Source organism: Arachis hypogaea, chromosome 11 (genome assembly GCF_003086295.3).
Source record: "Arachis hypogaea cultivar Tifrunner chromosome 11, arahy.Tifrunner.gnm2.J5K5, whole genome shotgun sequence".
Classification (NCBI taxonomy): domain Eukaryota; kingdom Viridiplantae; phylum Streptophyta; class Magnoliopsida; order Fabales; family Fabaceae; genus Arachis; species Arachis hypogaea.
Genome location: NC_092046.1, coordinates 18,543,682 through 18,565,735, shown reverse-complemented (window position 1 = coordinate 18,565,735; position 22,054 = coordinate 18,543,682). Strand labels below are relative to the sequence as shown.

At 33.3% G+C, this 22,054-nt stretch overlaps 3 protein-coding genes and 1 non-coding gene across 10 annotated transcripts; 3 read left to right on the top strand and 1 right to left on the bottom strand.

The window, feature by feature from the left end:
* Window positions 1-812: 812 nt before the first annotated feature.
* LOC140176323 (C2 domain-containing protein At1g53590-like) lies at window positions 813-2,730 on the top strand. The gene is made up of 2 exons (XM_072206563.1): window positions 813-1,868; window positions 2,076-2,730. Exons 1-2 carry the CDS (start codon window positions 1,797-1,799, stop codon window positions 2,289-2,291), a joined length of 288 nt encoding a protein of 95 aa, XP_072062664.1. The 5' UTR covers window positions 813-1,796; the 3' UTR covers window positions 2,292-2,730.
* Window positions 2,731-11,537: 8,807 nt separating this feature from the next.
* LOC140176052 (secreted RxLR effector protein 161-like) lies at window positions 11,538-12,254 on the top strand. Its single transcript, XM_072205905.1, has one exon. It carries the CDS (start codon window positions 11,538-11,540, stop codon window positions 12,252-12,254), a length of 717 nt encoding a protein of 238 aa, XP_072062006.1.
* A 3,149-nt stretch (window positions 12,255-15,403) lies between these two features.
* Window positions 15,404-20,034, top strand: LOC112720466 (putative glucose-6-phosphate 1-epimerase). 7 transcript variants are annotated; one of them, XM_025771420.3, is made up of 11 exons: window positions 15,404-15,655; window positions 15,815-15,967; window positions 16,461-16,504; window positions 16,576-16,810; window positions 16,960-17,034; window positions 17,221-17,277; window positions 17,366-17,529; window positions 17,653-17,787; window positions 18,314-18,416; window positions 18,641-18,740; window positions 19,072-20,034. In XM_025771420.3, exons 4-11 carry the CDS (start codon window positions 16,700-16,702, stop codon window positions 19,278-19,280), a joined length of 954 nt encoding a protein of 317 aa, XP_025627205.1. In that variant the 5' UTR covers window positions 15,404-15,655; window positions 15,815-15,967; window positions 16,461-16,504; window positions 16,576-16,699; the 3' UTR covers window positions 19,281-20,034. The 7 variants fall into 7 exon arrangements, with proteins under 7 accessions (XP_025627205.1, XP_072062661.1, XP_072062657.1 ...); XM_072206560.1 differs by having other exon boundaries at window positions 15,409-15,655; window positions 16,461-16,499; window positions 16,660-16,810; window positions 19,072-19,575; XM_072206556.1 differs by having other exon boundaries at window positions 15,409-15,655; window positions 16,461-16,499; window positions 19,072-19,575.
* On the bottom strand, window positions 19,743-19,814 carry TRNAM-CAU (transfer RNA methionine (anticodon CAU)). Its single transcript has one exon. It is a non-coding gene; the product is annotated as a tRNA-Met (tRNA).
* Window positions 20,035-22,054: the final 2,020 nt, after the last annotated feature.

Sequence of the window (22,054 nt, the reverse complement as noted above, 5' to 3'; positions counted from 1 at the left end):
TATCTTTATCTTATGTATATATAAGCTACAGTTGTAACTTTAGAAGTGTGTGAGTGTATTCGATCTCTCTCTATTATTTTTAAGAGTAAAGGACATTTTCGTCCCTGGCCTTTTTTTTCGCGGATATTTTCGTCCTCAAACAATGGAAAATACATTAAAGCCCCTGACCCTTGAAAAACATGGACATTTATGTCCTTCTATTGAATTCAGCCGTTTGCACTGGACGGAAAAGGCTGAGCTGGCAGAGGTGGCGCTGAGGTGGCACACAACGGAGGCCAGGTGGCATGGAGCATTTCGTAACAGGACATATAAGTCCCTGGAGACAAAAACGACGCCGTTTTTGTATCCTCCCCCATTCTTTCAAATTTCTCTACTCTTTTCTTCTTCCTTCGTCCTTCTTCCCTTCCATTCTTCTTCCTCGGCCCTGCCTCCATCACCGCCGCACAGCCGCGCCTCCGTCAGCCACCATCAATGCCGGCGACCTCCTCCTTCCTCTCTTTTCGCGTCTTCTTCCCTTTCTCACTCCCTTACTCCCATTAGTCTCTCTCTTCTTACCCTCCTTCCACCCACCGTTCATCCGCGACAACCTTCTCGGCGACCCACTACCGCCGCGCCGCCGCCTCTCTGCAAAAATTAGTTTCAAATCTCGAGGGGTTAGGGTTTTACTCCGCACGAACAATAATGAACAGTGTCGGATCGGGATCCTCGAACCTCTGCATAAATGACACTCTCACTGACGACGAGCTTCGTTCGATCCGGGCGAAGCTGGAGAGCGAGAAGGACAAGGAGATCTTCGAGTTGGTGTGTAAGAGGTGACTCCGATTGCAGAGCACCGAAAGGAAGAAGCTTGCGGCGCGTGCAGGTCCACACAAGCTTCGCAGAATGGCTGATAGATTCACGCGCTTGCTCGAATTGGACCTTGCCCAGTCCGTTTTGCGGTCGTTCTATCCCGGCGTCACTGATTCCGACCTCGACGTTATTGCCAATGGTTTCACATGCTTGAGGGTCCTCAATTTGCATAATTGTAAAGGTGAACTCTTTTTCCCTTTTTTTTCCATGTTGTTTTTTTTTTGTTTTGCGAGAAAACCGTTGAAATTGACCTTTGGGATGTTGCTTTTCTTCTTATGGGGAGTGAAAATTTCAATGAGATTTACATGGAATGTTTTTGACCTTTTCAGATGGTGAAGGCAAAGTGTTTGATGGAATGTTTGAGAAGAATGTAGTTTCATGGACGGCTATAGTGGTTGGCTATGTGAAGGTTGGGGATATGGTGGAGGCATGTAAAGCATACGGTGATTCAGAGTCAGGAGAGATTGCTGCTAAGTAACTTTGAGAGATTGGAAAGCTGTGTGCTTCATTGATAATCTTTTCTCTAACTAGTCTTTGTTCTTCTACAAGGTTCTCTTGTTCTATCTTTTTGTCATGCATATTTTGATTTTCATCTCAATAAAATTTGTCAATCCAAACAAATTGTTCTATATTTCCAGAATCATGACCTCTATTTAGACCATTTCACTTGCCAGCCCAAATATGTGTAGTTGCTTGATGTGGAACATATGTTTAAATTTCAGTCAAATTTGATGTTCCCTTTTAAATTCAACCTCTTTCGTGTGTGATTTTGTTTGGTCATTGGTTGTCTTGCTATCAGTGATATCCTTTGACCATTGAATTTTTTTTCTTATGATTTCTTGTCAATTGTTTCATCAGTGTGTATTCTTCGCCAGACCAAGTGTTATGTTATTTTCAGGGAATGTTCTGTGAATATCAATGATCTCAGGGATGGACAAAGACATGATATGTGGCTGCCACTTCAGAACGTGAAAATGGGGAGGTTGCATCTTGCGATAACCGTTGTTGACCATGGAAAGGTAACTTCTCAGTTTCAATATTTTATTCAATATCACGATAAAAGCATTTTGTTGAAAAGAAGCAGAATACAGATGGATATGGATATCCAAAGTGTTCCTATTCTGCATGAAAGGAAAAACAAAGGTTGCTCCTGTTTTATTGTTATTTTAATTTTAATTTTTTTTAGTAATATATCCATTACAATTTTGAAAAGTTTTTACTTACAGGAGGTTGATGCTACATGCAAGCAGGAAACAGTGGATACTGAAGAAATGAGGAAAAGTTCATTAAAAAATGAGACTGCCAAAAATTTGGATCCGGGTGGATGGGCGGAGCAGTTCCTGCAGGCAAAGCATTTCACCCACACTAGGTCGTTGCCGGTGTCCGCCACCAGGAGGAGGCTCTGCGGCAGTGATCTGATTCGGAGATCCACGAAGTATTGACCAACCCGGTTGAGGCACCGGAGACGAGTGGGGACTTCAGAGACCCACGGCGGCAGTGGAGGGCCGCGAAGAGGGTTGAAAGGCGGTGAGTGTTTGAGGAGAGAAGCTGAGCTGGCAAGGAGAGTGGATTATTCTAGCAAGGTAGTGAAACGGCGTCGTTTTCTTGTCTGGGGACTAATATGTCCAATTTCCAAAAGCTCAGACCCACGTGTCATCCTGTAACGGACAGGTCAGCTCCTCCTTTGCACGTCAGAGTTTTCCGTCAGGTCAAACGCAGTGAATTCAATGAAAAGGTTCATTTGTCCACATTTTACAGAGGTCAGGGACATGAATGTATTTTCCATTCTTCAGGGACAAAAATGTCCGCAGAAAAAAATGTCAGGGACCTATTTGTCCTTTACTCTATTTTTAAATTTTAGCTTCTGCCTTCTATTTTTCTTTTCTGTTTTCCCTTTCTTTCTTTGGTGTTATGCTCTCTCTCGTTCAAAATTCACAGTTCTAAAACTCCTTTATTGCATCAGTGCCTAGTCTTTCTATTTTTTTGAAGATCCATGGCCTCACCTTCCGATAATTCTGCTATCTCTAGCAACAAAGATTCAAATACTGTCAATACAATATTTAATCAGATTCCATTTTAATTTTTCAATCAAAGGCCCTTTCATGCTATTCAAGATAGGCTGGGATAACTACAAGACATGGGAGCAACAAGTCTTAGCAGCTATTAGAGGACAAGCACTGAAAGATCATCTTCATTAAGAAAAGATTCCTGCACGTTTTGATAACTCACAAAATCAACTTGTTGGAATTGAATCTTCTCAATATACACAATGGATCCAAGATGACCGAAACCTAATTTCCTGGTTATTGGCTTCTATGGACTCAGTTTTCAAGCCAAAAATGGTTGGATGTGTCTATAGCTATCAAATTTGGCACAAGATTGAGGCTTATTAACTCTCTAATTTTATTAAAAATATTAACTCTCTAATATTCCTCATACAAATATATTAGCTCCATGAAATGTTTGCTGTAAATTACTGTAAAGGAAAGAAAAGATAAAGATTCTAAATCTTTATTCATAACAGAATTAGAGAAGTAATAGAGAAATAGTTAGTTTGATTTTATTTAGTGGTATATTCTATTTTAAGTGAGTTTTGGTGTAGGGCAGTTATATATATCTTTATCTTGTGTATATATAAGCAACTGCCGTAACTTTAAAAGTGTGTGAGTGTATTCGGTCTCTCTCTATTGTTTTTCAATTTTAGCTTCTGCCTTCTATTTTTTTCTCTGTCTTTTCTTTCTCTCTTTGGTGCTATGCTCTTTCTCATTCAAAATTTACAGTTCTAAAACTCCTTTAGGGTATCAGAGCATAGTCTTTCTTTCTTTTTGAAGATCCATGGCCTCTCCTTCCGATAATTCTGCTATCTTGAGTGACAAAGATCCAAATGCTGTGAATGTAATTTTTAATCGAATTCCATTTCAAATTTTCAATCAAAGGCCCTTTCATCCGATTCAAGGTAAGTTGGGAGAAAATAATCACAAGACATAGGAGCAACAAGCCTTAGCAGCTATTAGAGCACAAGCATTGAAACATCATCTGAATAAAGAAGAGATTCCTGCACGTTTTGATAACTCACAAAATCAACATGCTGGGATTGAATCTTCTCAATACACACAATGGATCCAAGATGACTGAAACCTAATTTTTTGGTTATTAGCTTCTATGGACCCAGTTTTCAAGCCAAAAATGGTTGGATGTATCTATAGCTATCAAATTTTTCATAAGATTGAGGCTTATTAACTCTCTAAATCTATTAAAAATATTAACTCTCTAATATTCCTCATACAAATATACTAACTCTATGAAATGTTTGCTGTAAATTACTGTAAATTAAAGAAAAGATAAAGATTCTAAATCTTTATTCATAACAGAATTATAGAAGTAATAGAGAAATAGTTAGTTTAATTTTATTTAGTGGTATATTCTATTTTAAGTGAGTTTTGATGTAGGGCGGTTATATATATCTTTATCTTGTGTATATATAAGCTACTACTGTAACTTTAGAAGTGTGAGAGTGTATTCGCTCTCTCTCTATTGTGTTTCAATTTTAGCTTCTGCTTTCTATTTTTCTTCTCTGTCTTTTCCTTCTTTCTTTGGTGTTATGCTCTCTCTCGTTCGAAATTCACAGTTCTAAAACTCCTTTATGGTATCAGAGCCTAGTCTTTCTTTCTTTTTGAAGATCCATGGCCTCTCCTTCCGATAATTCTGCTATCTTGAGTGACAAAGATCCAAATGCTGTGAATGCAATTTTTAATCAAATTCCATTTCAAATTTTCAATCAAAGGCCCTTTCATCCGATTCAAGATAAGTTGGGAGAAAATAACCACAAGACATAGGAGCAACAAGCCTTAGCAGCTATTAGAACACAAGCATTGAAAGATCATCTGAATAAAGAAGAGATTCCTGCACATTTTGATAACTCACAAAATCAACATACTGGGATTGAATCTTCTCAATACACACAATGGATCCAAGATGACTGAAACCTAATTTTTTGGTTATTAGCTTTTATGGACCCAGTTTTCAAGCCAAAAATGGTTGGATGTATCTATAGCTATCAAATTTTGCATAAGATTGAGGCTTATTAACTTTCTAATTCTATTAAAAATATTAACTCTCTAATATTCCTCATACAATTATACTAACTCCGTGAAATATTTGTTGTACTGTAAAGGAGAAAGAAGATAAAGATTCTAAATCTTTATTCATAACAGAATTAGATAAGTAATAGAGAAATAGTTAGTTTGATTTTATTTAGTGGTATATTCTATTTTAAGTGAGTTTTGGTATAGGGCAGTTATATATATCTTTATTTTGTGTATATATAGGCTACTATTGTAACTTTAGAAGTGTGTGAGTGTATTCATTTTCTCTCTATTATTTTTCAATTTTAGCTTCTGCCTTCTATTTTTCTTCTCTGTTTTTTCTTTCTTTCTTTCTTTGGTGTTATGCTCTCCCTCTCTTTCGAAATTCATAGTTCTAAAATTCCTTTATGGTATCAGAGCCTAGTCTTTCTTTCTTTTTGAAGATCCATTGCCTCACCTTCCGATAATTCTGCTATATCTAGCAACAAAGATCCAAATGCTGTCAATACAACTTTTAATCAGATTCCATTTAAAATTTTCAATCAAAGGCCCTTTCATCCGATTCAGGATAAGTTGGGAGAAAATAACCACAAGATATGGGAGCAACAAGCCTTAGCAGCTATTAGAGGACAAGCATTGAAAGATCATCTTCACAAAGAAAAGATTCTTGCACGTTTTGATAACTCATAAAATTAACTTATTGGGATTGAATCTTCTCAATATACACAATGGATCCATGATGACCGAAACCTAATTTTCTTGTTATTGGCTTCTACGGACTCTGTTTTCAAGCCAAAAATGGTTGGATGTATCTATAGCTATCAAATTTGGCACAAGATTGAGGCTTATTAACTCTCTAATTTTATTAAAAATATTAACTCTCTAATATTCCTTATACATGTATACTAGCTCCATAAAATGTTTGTTGTAAATTACTACAAAGAAGAGAAAAGATAAAAATTTTAAATCTTTATTCATAACAGAATTAGAGATATAATAGTGAAATAGTTAGTTTGATTTTATTTAGTGGTATATTCTATTTTAAGTAAGTTTTAGTGTAGGTCAGTTATATATATCTTTATCTTGTGTATATATAAGCAACTGCTGTAACTTTAGAAGTGTGTGAGCGTATTCGGTATCTTTCTATTGTTTTTCAATTTTATCTTAATACTTCTATTTTTCTTCTCTGTATTTTCTCTCTTTCTTTGGTGCTATGCTCTTTCTCGTTCGAAATTTACAGTTTTAAAACTCCTTTATGGTATCATAGCCTAGTCTTTTTTTTCTTTTTGAAGATCCATGGCCTCTCCTTCCAATAATTCTACTATCTCGAGTGACAAAGATCCAAATGCTGTTAATACAACTTTTAATCAGATTTTATTTCAAATTTTCAATCAAAGGCCCTTTCATCCGATTCAAGATAAGTTGAGAGAAAATAACCACAAGACTTGGGAGCAACAAGCCTTAGTAGCTATTAGAAGCCAAGCATTGAAAGATCATCTGAATCAAGAAAAGATTCTTGCACATTTTGATAACTCGCAAAATCAACTTGCTGGGATTGAATCTTCTCAATACACACAATGGATCCAAGATGGCCGAAACCTAACTTTCTGGTTATTGGCTTCTATGGACTCAGTTTTCAAGCCAAAAATAGTTGGATGTATCTATAGCTATCAAATTTAGCATAAGATTGAGGCTTACTAACTCTCTAATTCTATTAAAAATATTAACGCTCTAATATTCCTCATACAAATATACTAACTCTGTGAAATATTTGTTGTAAATTACTATAAAGGAGAGAAAAGATAAAGATTCTAAATCTTTCTTCATAACAAAATTAGAGAAGTAATAGAGAAATAGTTAGTTTAGTTTTATTTAGTGGTATATTCTATTTTAAGTGAATTTTGGTGTAGGACAGTTATATATATCTTTATCTTGTGTATATATAAGCTACTGCTGTAAGTTTAGAAGTGTGTGAGTGTATTCATTTTCTCTCTATTGTGTTTCAATTTTATCTTCTGCCTTCTATTTTTCTTCTTTGTCTTTTCTTTCTTTTTTTGGTGTTATGCTCTCTCTCGTTCGAAATTCACAGTTCTAAAACTTTCTTGTGGTATCAGAGCCTAGTGTTTCTTTCTTTTTGAAGATCCATGGCCTCATCTTCCGATAATACTACTATCTCTAGCGACGAAGATCCATATGATGTCAATACATTTTTTAATCAGATTCCATTTCAAATTTTCAATCAAAGCCCCTTTCGTTCGATTCAAGATAAGTTGGAAGAAAATAAGCACAAGACATGGGAGCAACAAGCCATAGCAGTTATTAGAGGAAAAGCAATGAAAGATCATCTGCATCAAGATTCCTGCATATTTTGATAACTCACAAAATTAAGTTGTTGGGATTGAAACTTCTCAATACACACAATGGATCCAAGATGACCGAAACCTAATTTTCTGGTTATTGACTTCTATGGACTCAATTTTCAAGCAAAAAATACTTGGATGCATCTATAGTTATCAAATTTTACATAATATTGAGGCTTATTAACTCTCTAATTCTATTAAAATTATTAACTCTCTAATATTCCTCATACAAATAAACTAACTCCATGAAATGTTTGCTGTAAATTACTGTAATGGAGAGAAAAGATAAAGAGTCTAAATCTTTATTCACAACAGAATTATAGAAGTAATAGAGAAATAGTTAGTTTGATTTTATTTAGTGGTATATTCTATTTTAAGTGAGTTTTGGTGTAGGACAGTTATATATATCTTTATCTTGTATGTATATAAGCTACTGTTGTAACTTTAGAAGTGTGTGAGTGTATTCGTTCTCTCTCTATTGTGTTTCAATTTTAACTTCTGCCTTCTATTTTTCTTCTCTGTCTTTTCTTTCTTTCTTTGGTGTTATGCTCTCTCTCGTTCGAAATTCATAGTTTTAAAACTCCTTTATGGTATCAGAGCATAGTCTTTCTTTCTTTTTGAAGATCCATTGCCTGATATTTCGATAATTCTACTATCTCTAGCAACAAAGATCTGTATACTATCAATACATCTTTTAATCAGATTTCATTTCAAATTTTCAATCAAAGACCTTCTTGTCCGATTCAAGATAAGTTGGGAGAAAATAATCGCAAGACATGGGAGTAACAAGCCTTAGCAGCTATTAGAGGAAAAGCATTGAAAGATCATCTGCATCAAGGAAAGATTCCTTCACGTTTTGATAACTCACAAAATCAAGTTGCTGGGATTGAATCTTCTCAATACACACAATGAATCCAAGATGACCGAAACCTAATTTCCTGGTTATTGGCTTCTATGGACTCAGCTTTCAAGTCAAAAATAGTTGGATGTGTCTATAGCTATCAAATTTGGCACAACATTGAAGCTCATTTTAAGGAGTCAACAAAATTTAGGATCAAGCAATTGAAGGCACAACTCAAGATTATCAAGAAACACTTTCTCATAGCATTAGAGTACATTTCGAAAATCAAAACCATTGCAGATTCTCTCGCAGCCTTGGGAAACCTCTCAAACAAAAAAAAACAGATTAAAGCTATTCTTGAAGGACTTAATGAGGATTATCAAATGCTTATGACTACTTTCAATTCAAAATTCGAAATGTTTAGTCTTTGTGAGGTTGAAACTATGCTGCTAACTCATGATGAAATGCTTGATAAGTATTGATAGACAGAGAATCTAGTGATGCAAGCAAACCTCACACAAACCTCCTTTCCATCTATTCTAAATTTCAATCGTGGAGGTAGAGGAAGACGAAGAAGAGGAAGACAAACTAGAGGGGGAAGGTCCTTCTATACTTGTCCCAGACCTCAGTGTCAAGTATGTGGCCGCTTTGGTCACATTGCTTGGTACTGCTTCCATCAATTTAACCAAGAACTTCCACCCTCTTCTCAGTCTCAATCATTCAGGCCACACGCTTATGTTCTTCACTCTGCATCCCCCTCTTTGTCACAAAGCAATTCCACAGCTTCTATCCTCCACCACCAACTCCATCTTTCCATAATCCACAAGCCTTTCTTGTTGCACCATCCACCATATCTGATCTAGCATGGTATCCAGATACAGGAGCTTCGCATCATGTGACTCCAAATCAATCTAACATGCTTTCTTGCTCATAGTATACTGGCCCTGATCAGGTTCAAGTTGGCAATAGTTCAGGTATATCTATATCTTATATTGGTAGTTTATTTTTGTATTCCTTGGATTCTGAATGATGATTTTCATTACAACAGCTCATACACACACCACACATCACTAAGAACCTAATAAGTGTATCCAAATTTGCTCAAGATAATTTTGTTTATTTTAAATTTCATGCAACTTATTGTATTGTTTATTGTCAGTTCACCAAGAGAGTTCTTCTACAAGGTTTTAGAAGAGGAGGTATTTATCAGTTTGTGAATGTTACTGTGCCTCAATCTTCATCATCCCCTAATACTCTTTATATTTTTTTCTATTTCCTTTTCTAATTTTGATCTGTGGCACAAACGCTTAGGTCATTCTGCCACCAAAATAGTTCAATCAATTAGTTCTCAATAAATATAATATAGCTTATAATAGTTTCAGTTCTAATTTAATTTCTAAGATTTGTAAAAATTGTGCTGAAGCTAAAATGCATAAACTACCTTTTTCTGATTCTAATATATTTTATGATACACCTTTACAACTTGTTTATAGTGATGTTTGGGGCCCTACCCCTGTTGTCTCTCATCTTGGTTATCGATACTATGTGACTTTTATAGATGCATTTAGTAGGTATATTTATACTTTTTTACTTGTTAACAAATTCCAGGTGTTATATGCTTTTAAACAATATAAAAATCTCATGGAGAACCTTACTAATTGTAAAATTAAAGAAATCTAATATGATAACAGAGGTGAATACAAATCTCATACTTTTGCTAATTTCATGGCACAAGAAAGTATTTCACATCGTTTTTTATGTCCCTATGTTCCTAAGCAAAATAACTGTGCAGAGAAGAAGCATAGACATCTCATTGAAATGAGTTTGTCTATGCTATCCACTGCATCTATGCCTTTAATCTATTGGGATGAAACTGTTATTATCTCAACATCTTTAATTAATAGATTACCTACTTCTATTTTGACAAATAAATCACCATATGAAGTTTTATTACATCAGAAACCAGATTATAATTTTTTAAAAACTTTTTGCTGTTCTTGTTATCCATTGCTACGACCTTATTCTAGCAATAAACTTGAATCTAGATCCCACAAATGTTTATTTTTAGGCTATGCCACAAATTATAAAGGCTACAAATGTCTTGATTCTACTGGCAGGATTTATGGGCATGTGAAGTTTAGTGAATCTGACTTTTCATATCTTGAATTATTTCACAAATCTTTTTCTGAGAATTCTTCACAGGTTCCTGACAGTAATGATCAGGTATTAAGCACTATTTGTCCTTCAATGGTTCCTGTTTCATTATTACCAAATAATACTAATACTACTACTTCTATTGATAATTGTGCTGTTAATTCTGCTTCCCAAAATGACATTGTCACTACCAATCATCCAATATTTTTTATACTAAAAATCATCAATATTTTGATACTAACCTTAACAATCAGCATTCTAATTCTTCCCCCTTAGCTACTGATTCTCCTATACTTCCATCTCTTGAGCGAAGTGAAATTCAACATACTAAGTCAAGTCAAATTAAAGAATCTCATAATATTTATTCTATGGCTACCAGGTCTAAAATTGGACATTCTAAACTAAAGAGCTATACTGCTATTGTTAACAGTACTTCTCATACAAATTATATACCAAAAACTTCCAAGGTTGGTCTTAGTATTCCATATTGGCATAGAACTATGATTGAAGAGTATAATACCCTTATGAGAACAAAAACCTGGGATTTAGTTCCCATACCATAAAATTATTGGCTGCAAATAGATTTACACTATTAAAAGGCTACCTGATGGGTCTATTCAAAAGTATAAAGCTAAGTTAGTTGCTCAAGAATTTCATCAGCAAGAGAGATTTGATTTTGAACAAGTTTTTAGCCAAGTTATCCGACCTACTACCATTTGACTAGTTTTAAATATAGCTTTCTCTAGAAATTGGGCCATTAGACAATTTGATTTCAACAACACTTTTTTAAATGTGGATTTACAAGATATTATTTACATGTCCCAACCTATTAGTTTTGAACAACAGAATGATACTCATATTTGTAGGTTGAACAAGTCCCTTTATGACTTAAAGTAAGCTCCAAGGAAATGGTTTCTGAAGTTAACTAAGACTTTGAATCAGTTTGATTTTAAAAGTGCTAATTCTGATACCTTTTTATTTATTAGAAGAATTACTGATTCTTTGATTTATATCTTATGTTATGTTGATAATATAATTATAACTGAAAATAATTCTACTCATGTAAATTCTATGATTAAGCAACTTGATCAGATTTTCTCATTGAAGGATTTAGGAACTCTGAGTTATTTCTAAGGTGTTGAAGTCTAACATACAAGTGATGGAATCTTACATTTGTCTCAAATGAAATATATAACAGATTTATTGTCCAAAGTAAGGAGGGGAGAGGCTTCTCCTATGCCAACTCCAATGGTTTCTTCTTTGCAACTTTTGTTTTCAGGTGTTGAAGCTTTTGAAGATCTAAAATTGTTTAGAACTATGATTGGTTCCTTGCAATATCTTACCATCACTCGACCAAATTTCTCCTTTGCAGTTAACAAAATTAGTCAATTCATGCATGCTCCTCTTCTTCCTCACTGGAAAGCTACAAAGAGGATCCTCAGATACTTGCAAGGAACGAAGAAACTCGGCTTGGCCTTTCACAAATGCTCTGACACAAGGTTTTATGCATTTTTTGACTCAGACTGGGCTGCTAACATTGAGGATAGAAGGTCAGTATTTGGGTTTTGTGTCTATTTTGGGACTAATTTAGTGTCTTGGTCGTGTAGGAAGCAATCTACTATAAGCAGGAGTTCTACAAAGGCAGAATTTAGGAGCTTGGCATCTTGTGAAGCTGAATTGGTCTGGCTGCAAAATCTTTTTCATGAACTAGATGTCTCTTTGTTGACTCCTCCTACGATTCACTGTGATAACCTGAGCACAGTCCTCCGTATGCATAACCCAATCCTCCAAGATAAGACGAAACATTTTCAACTTGAAATTCGGCTCATTAGAGATAAGTTGAGGAACAACTCTCTACATATTGTGCACATTCCAGGTGCTGAGCAGATTGCAGATATATTTACCAAGCCTTTATCTGCTACTTCTTTTGAGAGATTGAGGATCAAATTGCGAGTTACTCTTTGACCATACTCGAATTTGAGGAGGGTATACAGGAGAGAAAAGATAAAGATTCTAAATCTTTATTCATAACAGAATTAGAGAAGTATTAGAGAAGTAGTTAGTTTAGTTTTATTTAGTGATATATTCTATTTTGAGTGAGTCTTGGTGTAGGACAATTATATATATCTTTATCTTGTGTATATATAAGCTATTGCTGTAATTTTAGAAGTGTGTGAATGTATTCATTCTCTCTTATTTTTTAATTTTTGCTTCTGCCTTCTATTTTTTTCTGTCTTTTCTTTTTTCTCTTTGATGTTATGCTCTTTCGTTCAAAATTCACAACTCTAAAACTTCTTTAATTACAATCAAATAGAAAAAAAATCAAATCAAGTCAAATACTCATTAGGTACTAATAATCTATGTATGAATTAAAAGTGGGTGATTTTACACTAAGTATATTCGTTTTGAATTTTTTAAATGGCCAAAAATATTTTTAAAAGATAAAAAGAAAATTTTTAGAAATCAATTTTTAGTTTTTTTTTCATGCACTTTTTAATATTTATCCAAATATTTCATAAAATTTTAGAACAAAATTTGTTAAATATAAAAATCATTTGTCACTTCTTAAAAAAAATTATATCTTTTAGTTATTTTTATTATATTTTAAAGATATTTTTATCATAAACAAATATTAAGATTATTTTTATCAACAACTTGGTAAGTTGAGGACATTTTTAGTGGTTGCTCCTTTTAATTTCTAAAAGTTGAACTCAAATTATAAGTTACCAGACTAGTATATTTTAAATTTTAATTAATATTGCTTTTGTTATTGTTGCATACATTTAATAAAAAATAATTTGTGTATATGAATCCACTATTTGGATTTTAGTTGAAATTGAATTGATTTCTCCTTTAAAAATATTTTATTACAAATTTACAATGCAGCTTTCTTTCCATATCAAAATAATAGCTTGATTTATCTGTCTTTGTGTACATAGTATATAACAGAAAACAAAGTTGAAAGAAAAGGAAAACACTGTATTAATAATAAGATAAGCTTGAGATTCCATGGGCAATCCATTTTGAACAACTCATTGAAGAAAACAGAAGAATATGCGAAAAAGAAGAAATAATGTTTTGAAGTAAGTGACACTGATGGAGTTTCATTTTCAGTCATATTCAATCCAAAGAAATTTCATCATTGAGAATGGGAATTGAGATTCCTTCTCCCCACGGTTTGTGACCGTCGCTTTTTTTTCCACCACAGTTCACAAAAAAAATTGAGTAATTATCTAAATTAGTCTTTAAAAATTTTAAAAGTGAATATTTTTAGTCTCTAAAAAAAACAAATATACAAAAATATCTCTAAGATCTTATTTCGGTAAATAAATCAGTCTTTAATTTATTTTTTAATAGAGTAATTATTCAAATCAGTCTCCAAAAATTTTAAAAACGAATATTTTAGTCTCCAGAAAAATTAATACACATATCAAATTTCAGCATTTTTTTATCAGACATAATAGTCTTTTGTCCATTTTTCGACGTAACTCATAGAAAATACAAATTTGACACTTTTTTTTATTAACATGATTTTTGCCACATTATAAATCAAAGAAAAATAATATATATGTGCCACATGGATGTGTATGTTAAGTTAGTATAATTATAAAGTAGAAATTCAGTTAGTTTATTGAGTTAATTAATAATTTAGTGATCAAGTTGAGATTCAAATGAAAATAGAAGAATAACTTTGATTATACTTAATTTTTAACTATCACACCAAACTAAGTTATATTAAATACAAAATATCAAATGGTTTCAACCTTAAATTTCTTATAGAATAATCTCCAATAATTTTATTGAACATTATTTTTATTCTTATTATTATTATTATTATTATTGAGTGAAAAACATGAAAACAAAAAACATGAAAACGATAAACACGGCATGATCTTTCTTTAAAAACTTGTTTACAATAACAAAAAATTATTAAAAAACTTAAAAAATCTAACATTTCCTCACATCTCTAGTCCTAACTATTTAAGTAAAAAAAATCAAGAAACTTTTTTCTGTCGCTACTCATTAACCAAGTCTCGTCGTACAGAAGAATAAGAACTTCAAAAATCTAACGTATCTTACATTCCAAAACAACCTTCTTAATTACCATTTCCACTTATCAAAATCTAACAGCCTAATAACTCACTAGTCTATATCATGGAGTTTAATTAAAAAAATATTTTAAATCCTAATCTCTAATTATAGACTCTAATGAACTACCACATCATACATGTTAGTATTAATAGAATAACTATTGTATGCTTAAAAAAAGAAACTTTTTTTACTAACATCGAGGTGGATGACACCAGCAATATGTACAACTCTATCTAACCGATATAGATGATTCGGGTCGTCTTCCATGTCTCCAGCTTTGATCTTTCCTTGGCGGCTATTCGTAAATCTCGGCTCTGGGGTGGTGGAGTTGGGTGCGGGATTTGTTTTGTTTGTAGTTCGAATGAATGAAATTCGATTTGTTTATATATGGTGAACGAGCATAAATCGAATTCATTGGATTCGAACTACTTAGATGCAAAATACTTGTAAATCGAATCTATAGATTTCGATTTACAAATACCACTAAATCGAAACCATTGACTTCGATTTACCATGAGCTTGCTTCACGTGCCTAAATCGAACTCATTTGGTTCGATTTACATGCATTCATAAATCGAATGCAATTATTTTGATTTATGGTCATTTTTAGTTCGAAGTTTATTGTTTCAATTTATGGCCTTTCTCAAGTTGCATGCAATTCGAATTCACTTGATTCGATTTAGTACTATTTTCTGTAAATAATAAATTCGATTTATATAGAAATGTATTTTGAGACATTCACGAAAAAAATTTCGTTTTAAGAGATCTGAGTAATTTTGTGCTGCACTTGGTTTATTTCAATAATTTATCCTATATTTTATACTAATAATTAATTTTAATGACTAATTTTAATATACATGTAACGTAATCGAATTGAATATATGTAAAAAATTGTTTTTAAGTCAGAATTAAATTCTAATAATAATAATAATAACAACAATAATAATAATAAAGGTAACTTTCAACCACCTTAACGCAGAAACAGTGTATCTTTTACTTAATTCTTTGTTAATTATTATTCTTCAGCAAATAAAAAATTTGAAAGAAAGACATCAACATATGAAGGGTGACATAAAGAAAACGATTCAAAAAGCTTGACGGTTTGTACATGTGTACAAGTACTTCTCGTATCTCCACGTACTAGATCTCTTCAGCAATCGCCAGACACACACATAATTTTACAAAAACCGGTTTTTCCTCCTTATCTTTAGCTTTGTTCCCATCTTCCCACAATTTTGCCACCTACCACTTCCTCTGGTCTCTTCAAATCTTGGGTTTGTTCAAAGTTTTTAACTTTTTCTTCATCTTTCATTTCACTGCACGTTTTCTGTTTGAGTAAATGCCTCTATGCAAGAAAAGGGTTAATTTCTTTCCCTCTTTATGCATTGCTCTTATTTTCACCTCTGTTTTTTGTTTGATGCTGTTTTGATCAGGTGTTGATTCTCTCTTTCACTGGATGTGGTGTGAATCTCTGAACTCAATTGAAAGAGGTCATGCATTGTTGTGGTTCCTTCTCCTTCTTTTACATCCTGGTCATGGTGTTGCTTTGAGGGTTCTTCTAAGATTCCTAGCTCTGGATTCTTAAAGTAAGTGCAATAACACATGATATATTTACTATTTAGTGACCTCTATAGTTTGATGGGATTTCATTTTTATAATTGGTGATTATATTCCATAAATGGTATCTTGACTTTGAAGGGGGTTCAATCTTTATTTTCCATTTTTGGTGTGTGAATAAAAGCGTTTCATTTTAAATAACTGGGCTGCATTCCATAAAACTTACATTTTTCCTGAATAATTTTTATGACGTAATGTTTATTTATTATGTATCTTGGTTTTCTAATTTATTTTTTTATTGATTATTATTATTTTTATCTTTCCTGGTTCATTCAATATTTAATTGTCTTTTTCTGCTGTAAATCTGACAAGTTTCAAGGGGTTATGTATGTGTCAGGTAGGTTGATATGCATTTGCCAAATGTTCAGAATGCAGTGTTTCATGTTTTTGTTGTTCAGGGCTATAATGGAATTCTTATATGCTGTGCTATTTTTTTAATTTATTTTTTTCCCTTTTAAATAGGATCAGAGTTTCCTAGATCTGAAAGTTACCATTGACGAGGTTAGGTAAGCAAAATTGACATTCTGGATTGAGCATTTGATTGATAATGGTAACTCACTTGTTTTTCATAGTGTAGATGTGGTCTGAATTCTCCTTCAATCAATCCTTTCGCATTGCGGCGTACCGAATTCGAGAATCTTATTAGGGTTTGCGGTAGCAGAAACGTAAAGGACCTACACTATTTTCAGCAACTATTTTGGATGGGGCATTCTGCAGCTGTGTGGGACTGTAGAGCAGCAACTGAAATTACAAAAGACTGGAATGGAATTGATCAAATTGTGCTTCGGAACCCTCGAGGTGCTTTGGCACGGGTGAGAACTTGTCGATTGCCTCGAGTTTAACATTTGCTTCAGTCATGGTTTTAGCATTTATGACTTTTGAAGCCAATCCGTGATAAGGAAAACTTGTATCACAATGACATATCTGGTTAAACTCGAGTGTATCTTCTTTTTGAAATCAGGTAAGCTTACATGGAGCACAGGTCACTTCATGGAGGAATGAGCACGGGGAAGAACTTCTATTCACAAGCAGTAAGGTGTGTGTTCTATTACTTGTTAAAATGACTTCTATGTTTTTCTTAAATTGATACGAATATGTTAAGTTGTTTTAAATGTTTAATTGATGTTGATTTTGTAGAAATAAGAAATTTTCACCAATGTCACTTAATAAAGAGGCAAGTAGTCATCTCTTATACCTTACTCTTATTGGCGATTGATTGTAGGCGATTTTCAAGGCTCCAAAAGCAATACGAGGAGGAATTCCTATATGTTTCCCTCAGGTAAATTTAATCACTGTTTTCGTTTATTCATTCCCAATAAATTCAAACATTTATAACTCACCTATGATAAGCTTAATTTGTTTAATAGTTTGGAACCTGTGGATCTCTGGAGCTGCATGGATTTGCAAGGAACAGAATGTGGTTCATTGATGATAATCCTCCTCCTCTGCCGGCTAATGATTCCATTGGGAAATCATTTGTTGACCTTCTACTGAAATCATCCGAGGAAGATATGAAGTGCTGGCCACATAGGTATGAACTTGAACGTCATATGTGTTTGTAGTTTGAATGTATACATTTTATATAGTACACTTTCTTATGTGTTTGAAGTAAATTACAAGCACTAATGAGCTAACAAATGCCTAACTGTACCAGTTTTGAGTTTCGTCTTCGGGTGTCTCTTACAACAGACGGAGATCTGAATTTGATATCACGAGTGAGGAATATCAATGGCAAGCCATTTAGTTTCTCATTTGCATATCACACGTACTTACTGGTTTCCGACATCAGGTAAGATAGTTCCTTATACTTGGTCTTTATTTTCTTTGTTGAGGATGCAGGATGTTATCATCAACCCTCTTTTCTCTCATGTATGGAATATTAGCTTCTAAAACACGTAGAATTTTGTTTAGCATCTCCGGTTGTTCCTTCTTCAGGGTTCATTGGTGATAGATACTTGGTCTATTCATCTGAAAGAAAAAATTCTAGATGTATATCTTGAATGAATTGTATTAATTCAAACATTAAATCTAATAAGAGAGGAATGTACTTTTTTGGTTGAAGCTACTAAAGACTAAACAATGTCTATTGATGTGAAACTAGCATGGATATTTGAACTTGAGATGAGTTGTTCACTAGAGAAAACATAAATTTTGTTTGTAATTGTTACCGGTTGTTGTCTATTGCGATGATATATTTGAATATTTAGCAAATCGGCGCTGCATACAAAGTACTGATATTATATGTATTTGACATCATAAAATAAGGAAATCTTTTTAGCTTGATGATTCAAATGGACATTAACTACTTTTTGTAGCGAGATAAGGATTGAAGGTTTGGAGACACTCGACTATCTGGACAACCTTTTGCAGAAGGAACGATTCACAGAACAAGGAGATGCGATAACATTTGAATCTGAGGTAAATCCTCTGGAATCTCTGCATCTTGACAGGTTTATGCATATTTATGCTTCCATTGTGCAAATTAATCTTTTTTTTTCCTATCACGCAAACTACAACAATGCATCTGCAATTTTCGTCTATGCGTTTGGTCAATCAGATATTCATTCAGTTCATGATGTCTTTACTCTTGGACATGTTGTATTAGGCAGAAGTTTTCAACGTCATTGATTTTTCCTTGGCAGGTTGATCGAGTTTATCTTAGCTCTCCGAACATAATTGCAGTTCTAGATCACGAGAGGAAAAGGACATTTGTTATGCGAAAGGAAGGTCTCCCTGATGTTGGTATGCTACTTTGCTCATATTATCATTCAAAAAGACTATCATTTCTTCCTTATAATGAGAGCTACTTCTTACAATCATGCCAACAATGCTAATTTGTCAATATGAATTCAGTTACGATATCGGTTTAAATTGGTATTGCAAGAATTAAGCAGTCCCTTTCTTTTGAATTTGAATCCTCTAAATTTGAATCCTCTAAAGTAAGAAAACTTGTAAGGTGATTAGTGATGGAAAATAACTATTAGATCAACACTTTCCGAACTATTTTCCTCTGTAATTTAATGTTGATTTCTCGAATTATTACCAACACCTTTCTGTATACCTCAATGTGCAGCTGTGTGGAATCCATGGGATAAGAAGGCAAAGTCGATGGTGGACATGGGCGACGAGGAGTATAAACAGATGCTTTGTGTTGATGGGGCAATATTTGAGAAACCGGTGATCTTGAAGCCCGGAGAGGAATGGACAGGGCGGCTGCAGCTCTCGGTTGTGGCATCAAGTTTTTGTAGTGAGCGCCTTGGTCTCGACAGAGATGGCCTCTGAAGAAGTGTACAAAGTCTTTATCAGTAGTTGGTGTCTTTTGATGATGTTACATTAACATTAAGTTGTAGAGATAGTGTTTCTTTTTTTAAGGCAGAGTCAGGTTTTGGGTGATGCTGCTTTTTTATGAAGGCCTATGTTTTTGTGAGAATGGCTATCAAATTTCTATTTATTTTGAATACTTTGGTGGTGACAACTATATGTTAAATCCATGAATTTTCCAGAAAAAAGTGGTTCAAAATTTCGATTTTTATAATAATGTCACAGTTCCGCGAAGGCTACTTTTGTCTTTAATAATGAAAAACTAGACTTTACCGGGAGGGCTAGAAACATGAGCAAAAATGGCCCTGCAATCGGAGACAACTAAAAGGTTTCGTTAGCAGACATGACTACAAAACATTTAAGATATCGGCAAGTTGAAGACAAATGAACAAAAATTAAGGCTAATCCGGAAGCTACTCTTATTATCAGAGCCAGGTTTCGATCCTGGGACCTGTGGGTTATGGGCCCACCACGCTTCCGCTGCGCCACTCTGATTGTTTAATAAGATTACCAGTAATATATTAATTATTGCATGTATTGTTTTCCAGACTCAAGTAACATTTCATCATTTTTTTTTGGGGTCAGATGCAACACTAAAGGGCTCATATAACACTTGGCGCATTTGCCAAGGTTTGAATCCAGATGTATTAAGAGGTATATGGTTTTACCAATTAAGCTAGGTCTTAGCTGCTATATTTTATTAAGTTTGAGTTTGCCATTTTTATTTCGGTGTCATTTTGAATTGGGTTTGTTGTATGTTTTGGATTGATCCAACCCGATCCAAAACCATATATTATATAACTAAAATACATGTTTTATAATAAAATTAATAAAAAATGTTGTGTTTATATTTCAGCTAATATTTTTATATTATATAATATTATCTTTAAAATGATTTATTTTGTCATATAAATGATTAAATGTGTATAATATTTATTAAATTTAACCTTTAAAAATTATATTTTATTAATTTATCATATAAAATTTATAAAATTATAAATTCTAATTATACATCAGATTAACCTGATTTAACCCAATTTATTTAAGTTAGTTTAGAACTAGATTTAAATTTTTAAAATAAACCCGATAGAATACTAAAACTGAATTCGAGTTTAACAAAATTCACTCCGATTACATGCACACCCCTAAATCCTAGACAAGTATGATTGAAAATCACTTTAGCACTAAATTAAGGAAATAAAGAAAAAGAAAAAAGATAACATTTCACGTGTTGGATCAGTTTTACACTCTTATGGTCAAGATGGATTTTAGATTCTTAAAATAAAAGTAACGTTTTTTATTTTTAATATTTAATTTATATTAATTTTATCTTTAATGTTTTTAGTATTTCAATTTTATTCTAGTAATCTAAACCTATCTAAATGTTAAAATATAACAAATTAATATTTTATTTTTTGGGTTGAAATTGAGTTGAGTTGAGTGAGTTAAACCAAAATAAAACTCAATTTATGAAAATTAAACTTGGTTAAATACTCAACTCATTAATAATTAAATCTATTTCCAAAGTTTAAACTTGACTCATACAAAATTTAGTTGGGGTCCCATGTACCTCCTTGTCATGCATAATTCAGTCGGGTATCTGTTTTGGCCGATTTTTTTTGTCATTTCTAGTACATAGTTGAGTATAAAAGTAAATAAATTTGCAATAATATTGTCAAAGATCAAACCCACTGTGGCTTGTGCTGATTTTGAGGCAAAACTTACTACAACACCTTTCGAACGCTTTGGCATTTGTAGTTTGTAACGACCAAGAATTCCGCACGTCCACTGCCCCTGGATCCTTATCATCTGGTCTCCTTCCACTGACTGTAACTCACTCTCTCAAGACTTAAACACTCACCACTGAGGTTATATTCACAAACAACATGTGTATTGTGGTGTGGATAATGTGTGCACCTTATGTTGGTATCATTATGCGTATGCATAATTATATGCATCAAGATATATGAATGAATAAATACTTCTCTTTTATTTTTGATGTGTATAGTCTATTCATCTCTCTTTGCTTAATTGCTTTGGGATGTCCCTCGTTGATTCTTCACAAATTTATTATTACTTTTTTTTTTTGGTGTCCAGCGATTCTATGAGTGTATCCAAGGTGCTTCTTATTATATCGAAAAATAATATTTTCCATCAAAATGTTATTGAATTCTTTGACAAGACAATATTTGACAAGTTTAGACTTCGATCGTTGCTAAGTAAGTGTCAAAATAATATTTCGATCAACTTCCAAATATATGTTACAATTAACTTTGAATTGGAGCCAATTAGGTACTCTGTTATGTACTCTCTATTAGTCGATTGACTTAAGTGTGGAAATCGAAGAAACAGACTCGACGGAGGTCAACTATGTCGAAGAACAGGTCAGCAGTGCAATTTGTTAATCGAAAAAGATAAACAAGTTGTGAACTTGGAGAATAACTATATTGGATTCTTTGAGGATGGTCAATCCATGAAGAAGAGGATTCTGATCGATTAGGACTCATCGAGAGAGAGTGAACCAATCAAAGGAAGTTACTAAGTAAAGATAGTTGGCAGAAGTTACAGACTCAAAAAGCTCGAAGGAACAAAGGTTAAAATCTTTTCGGATAAAGTGACTGACACAGGCAATCGGATGCAGTCTCTTGGAATCCGTTTCAGGTAACATTACCGAAACAAAGATAAGTGGTGTTTTTTTTTGTCAGGAAAACCGGCCCACATCTAGGCCCAGACCC

Bases quoted from the DNA above. Each gene is read 5' to 3' on its own strand.
- LOC140176052 (XM_072205905.1), top strand. From the start codon at position 11,538: ATGGTTTCTTCTTTGCAACTTTTGTTTTCAGGTGTTGAAGCTTTTGAA.
- LOC140176323 (XM_072206563.1), top strand. From the start codon at position 1,797: ATGTGGCTGCCACTTCAGAACGTGAAAATGGGGAGGTTGCATCTTGCG. The intron at 1,869-2,075 runs GTAACTTCTCAG...TTTTACTTACAG, and splicing joins CCGTTGTTGACCATGGAAAG to GAGGTTGATGCTACATGCAA.
- LOC112720466 (XM_025771420.3), top strand. From the start codon at position 16,700: ATGGGGCATTCTGCAGCTGTGTGGGACTGTAGAGCAGCAACTGAAATT. The intron at 17,035-17,220 runs GTGTGTGTTCTA...GATTGATTGTAG, and splicing joins TTCTATTCACAAGCAGTAAG to GCGATTTTCAAGGCTCCAAA. The intron at 18,417-18,640 runs GTAAATCCTCTG...TTTCCTTGGCAG, and splicing joins CGATAACATTTGAATCTGAG to GTTGATCGAGTTTATCTTAG.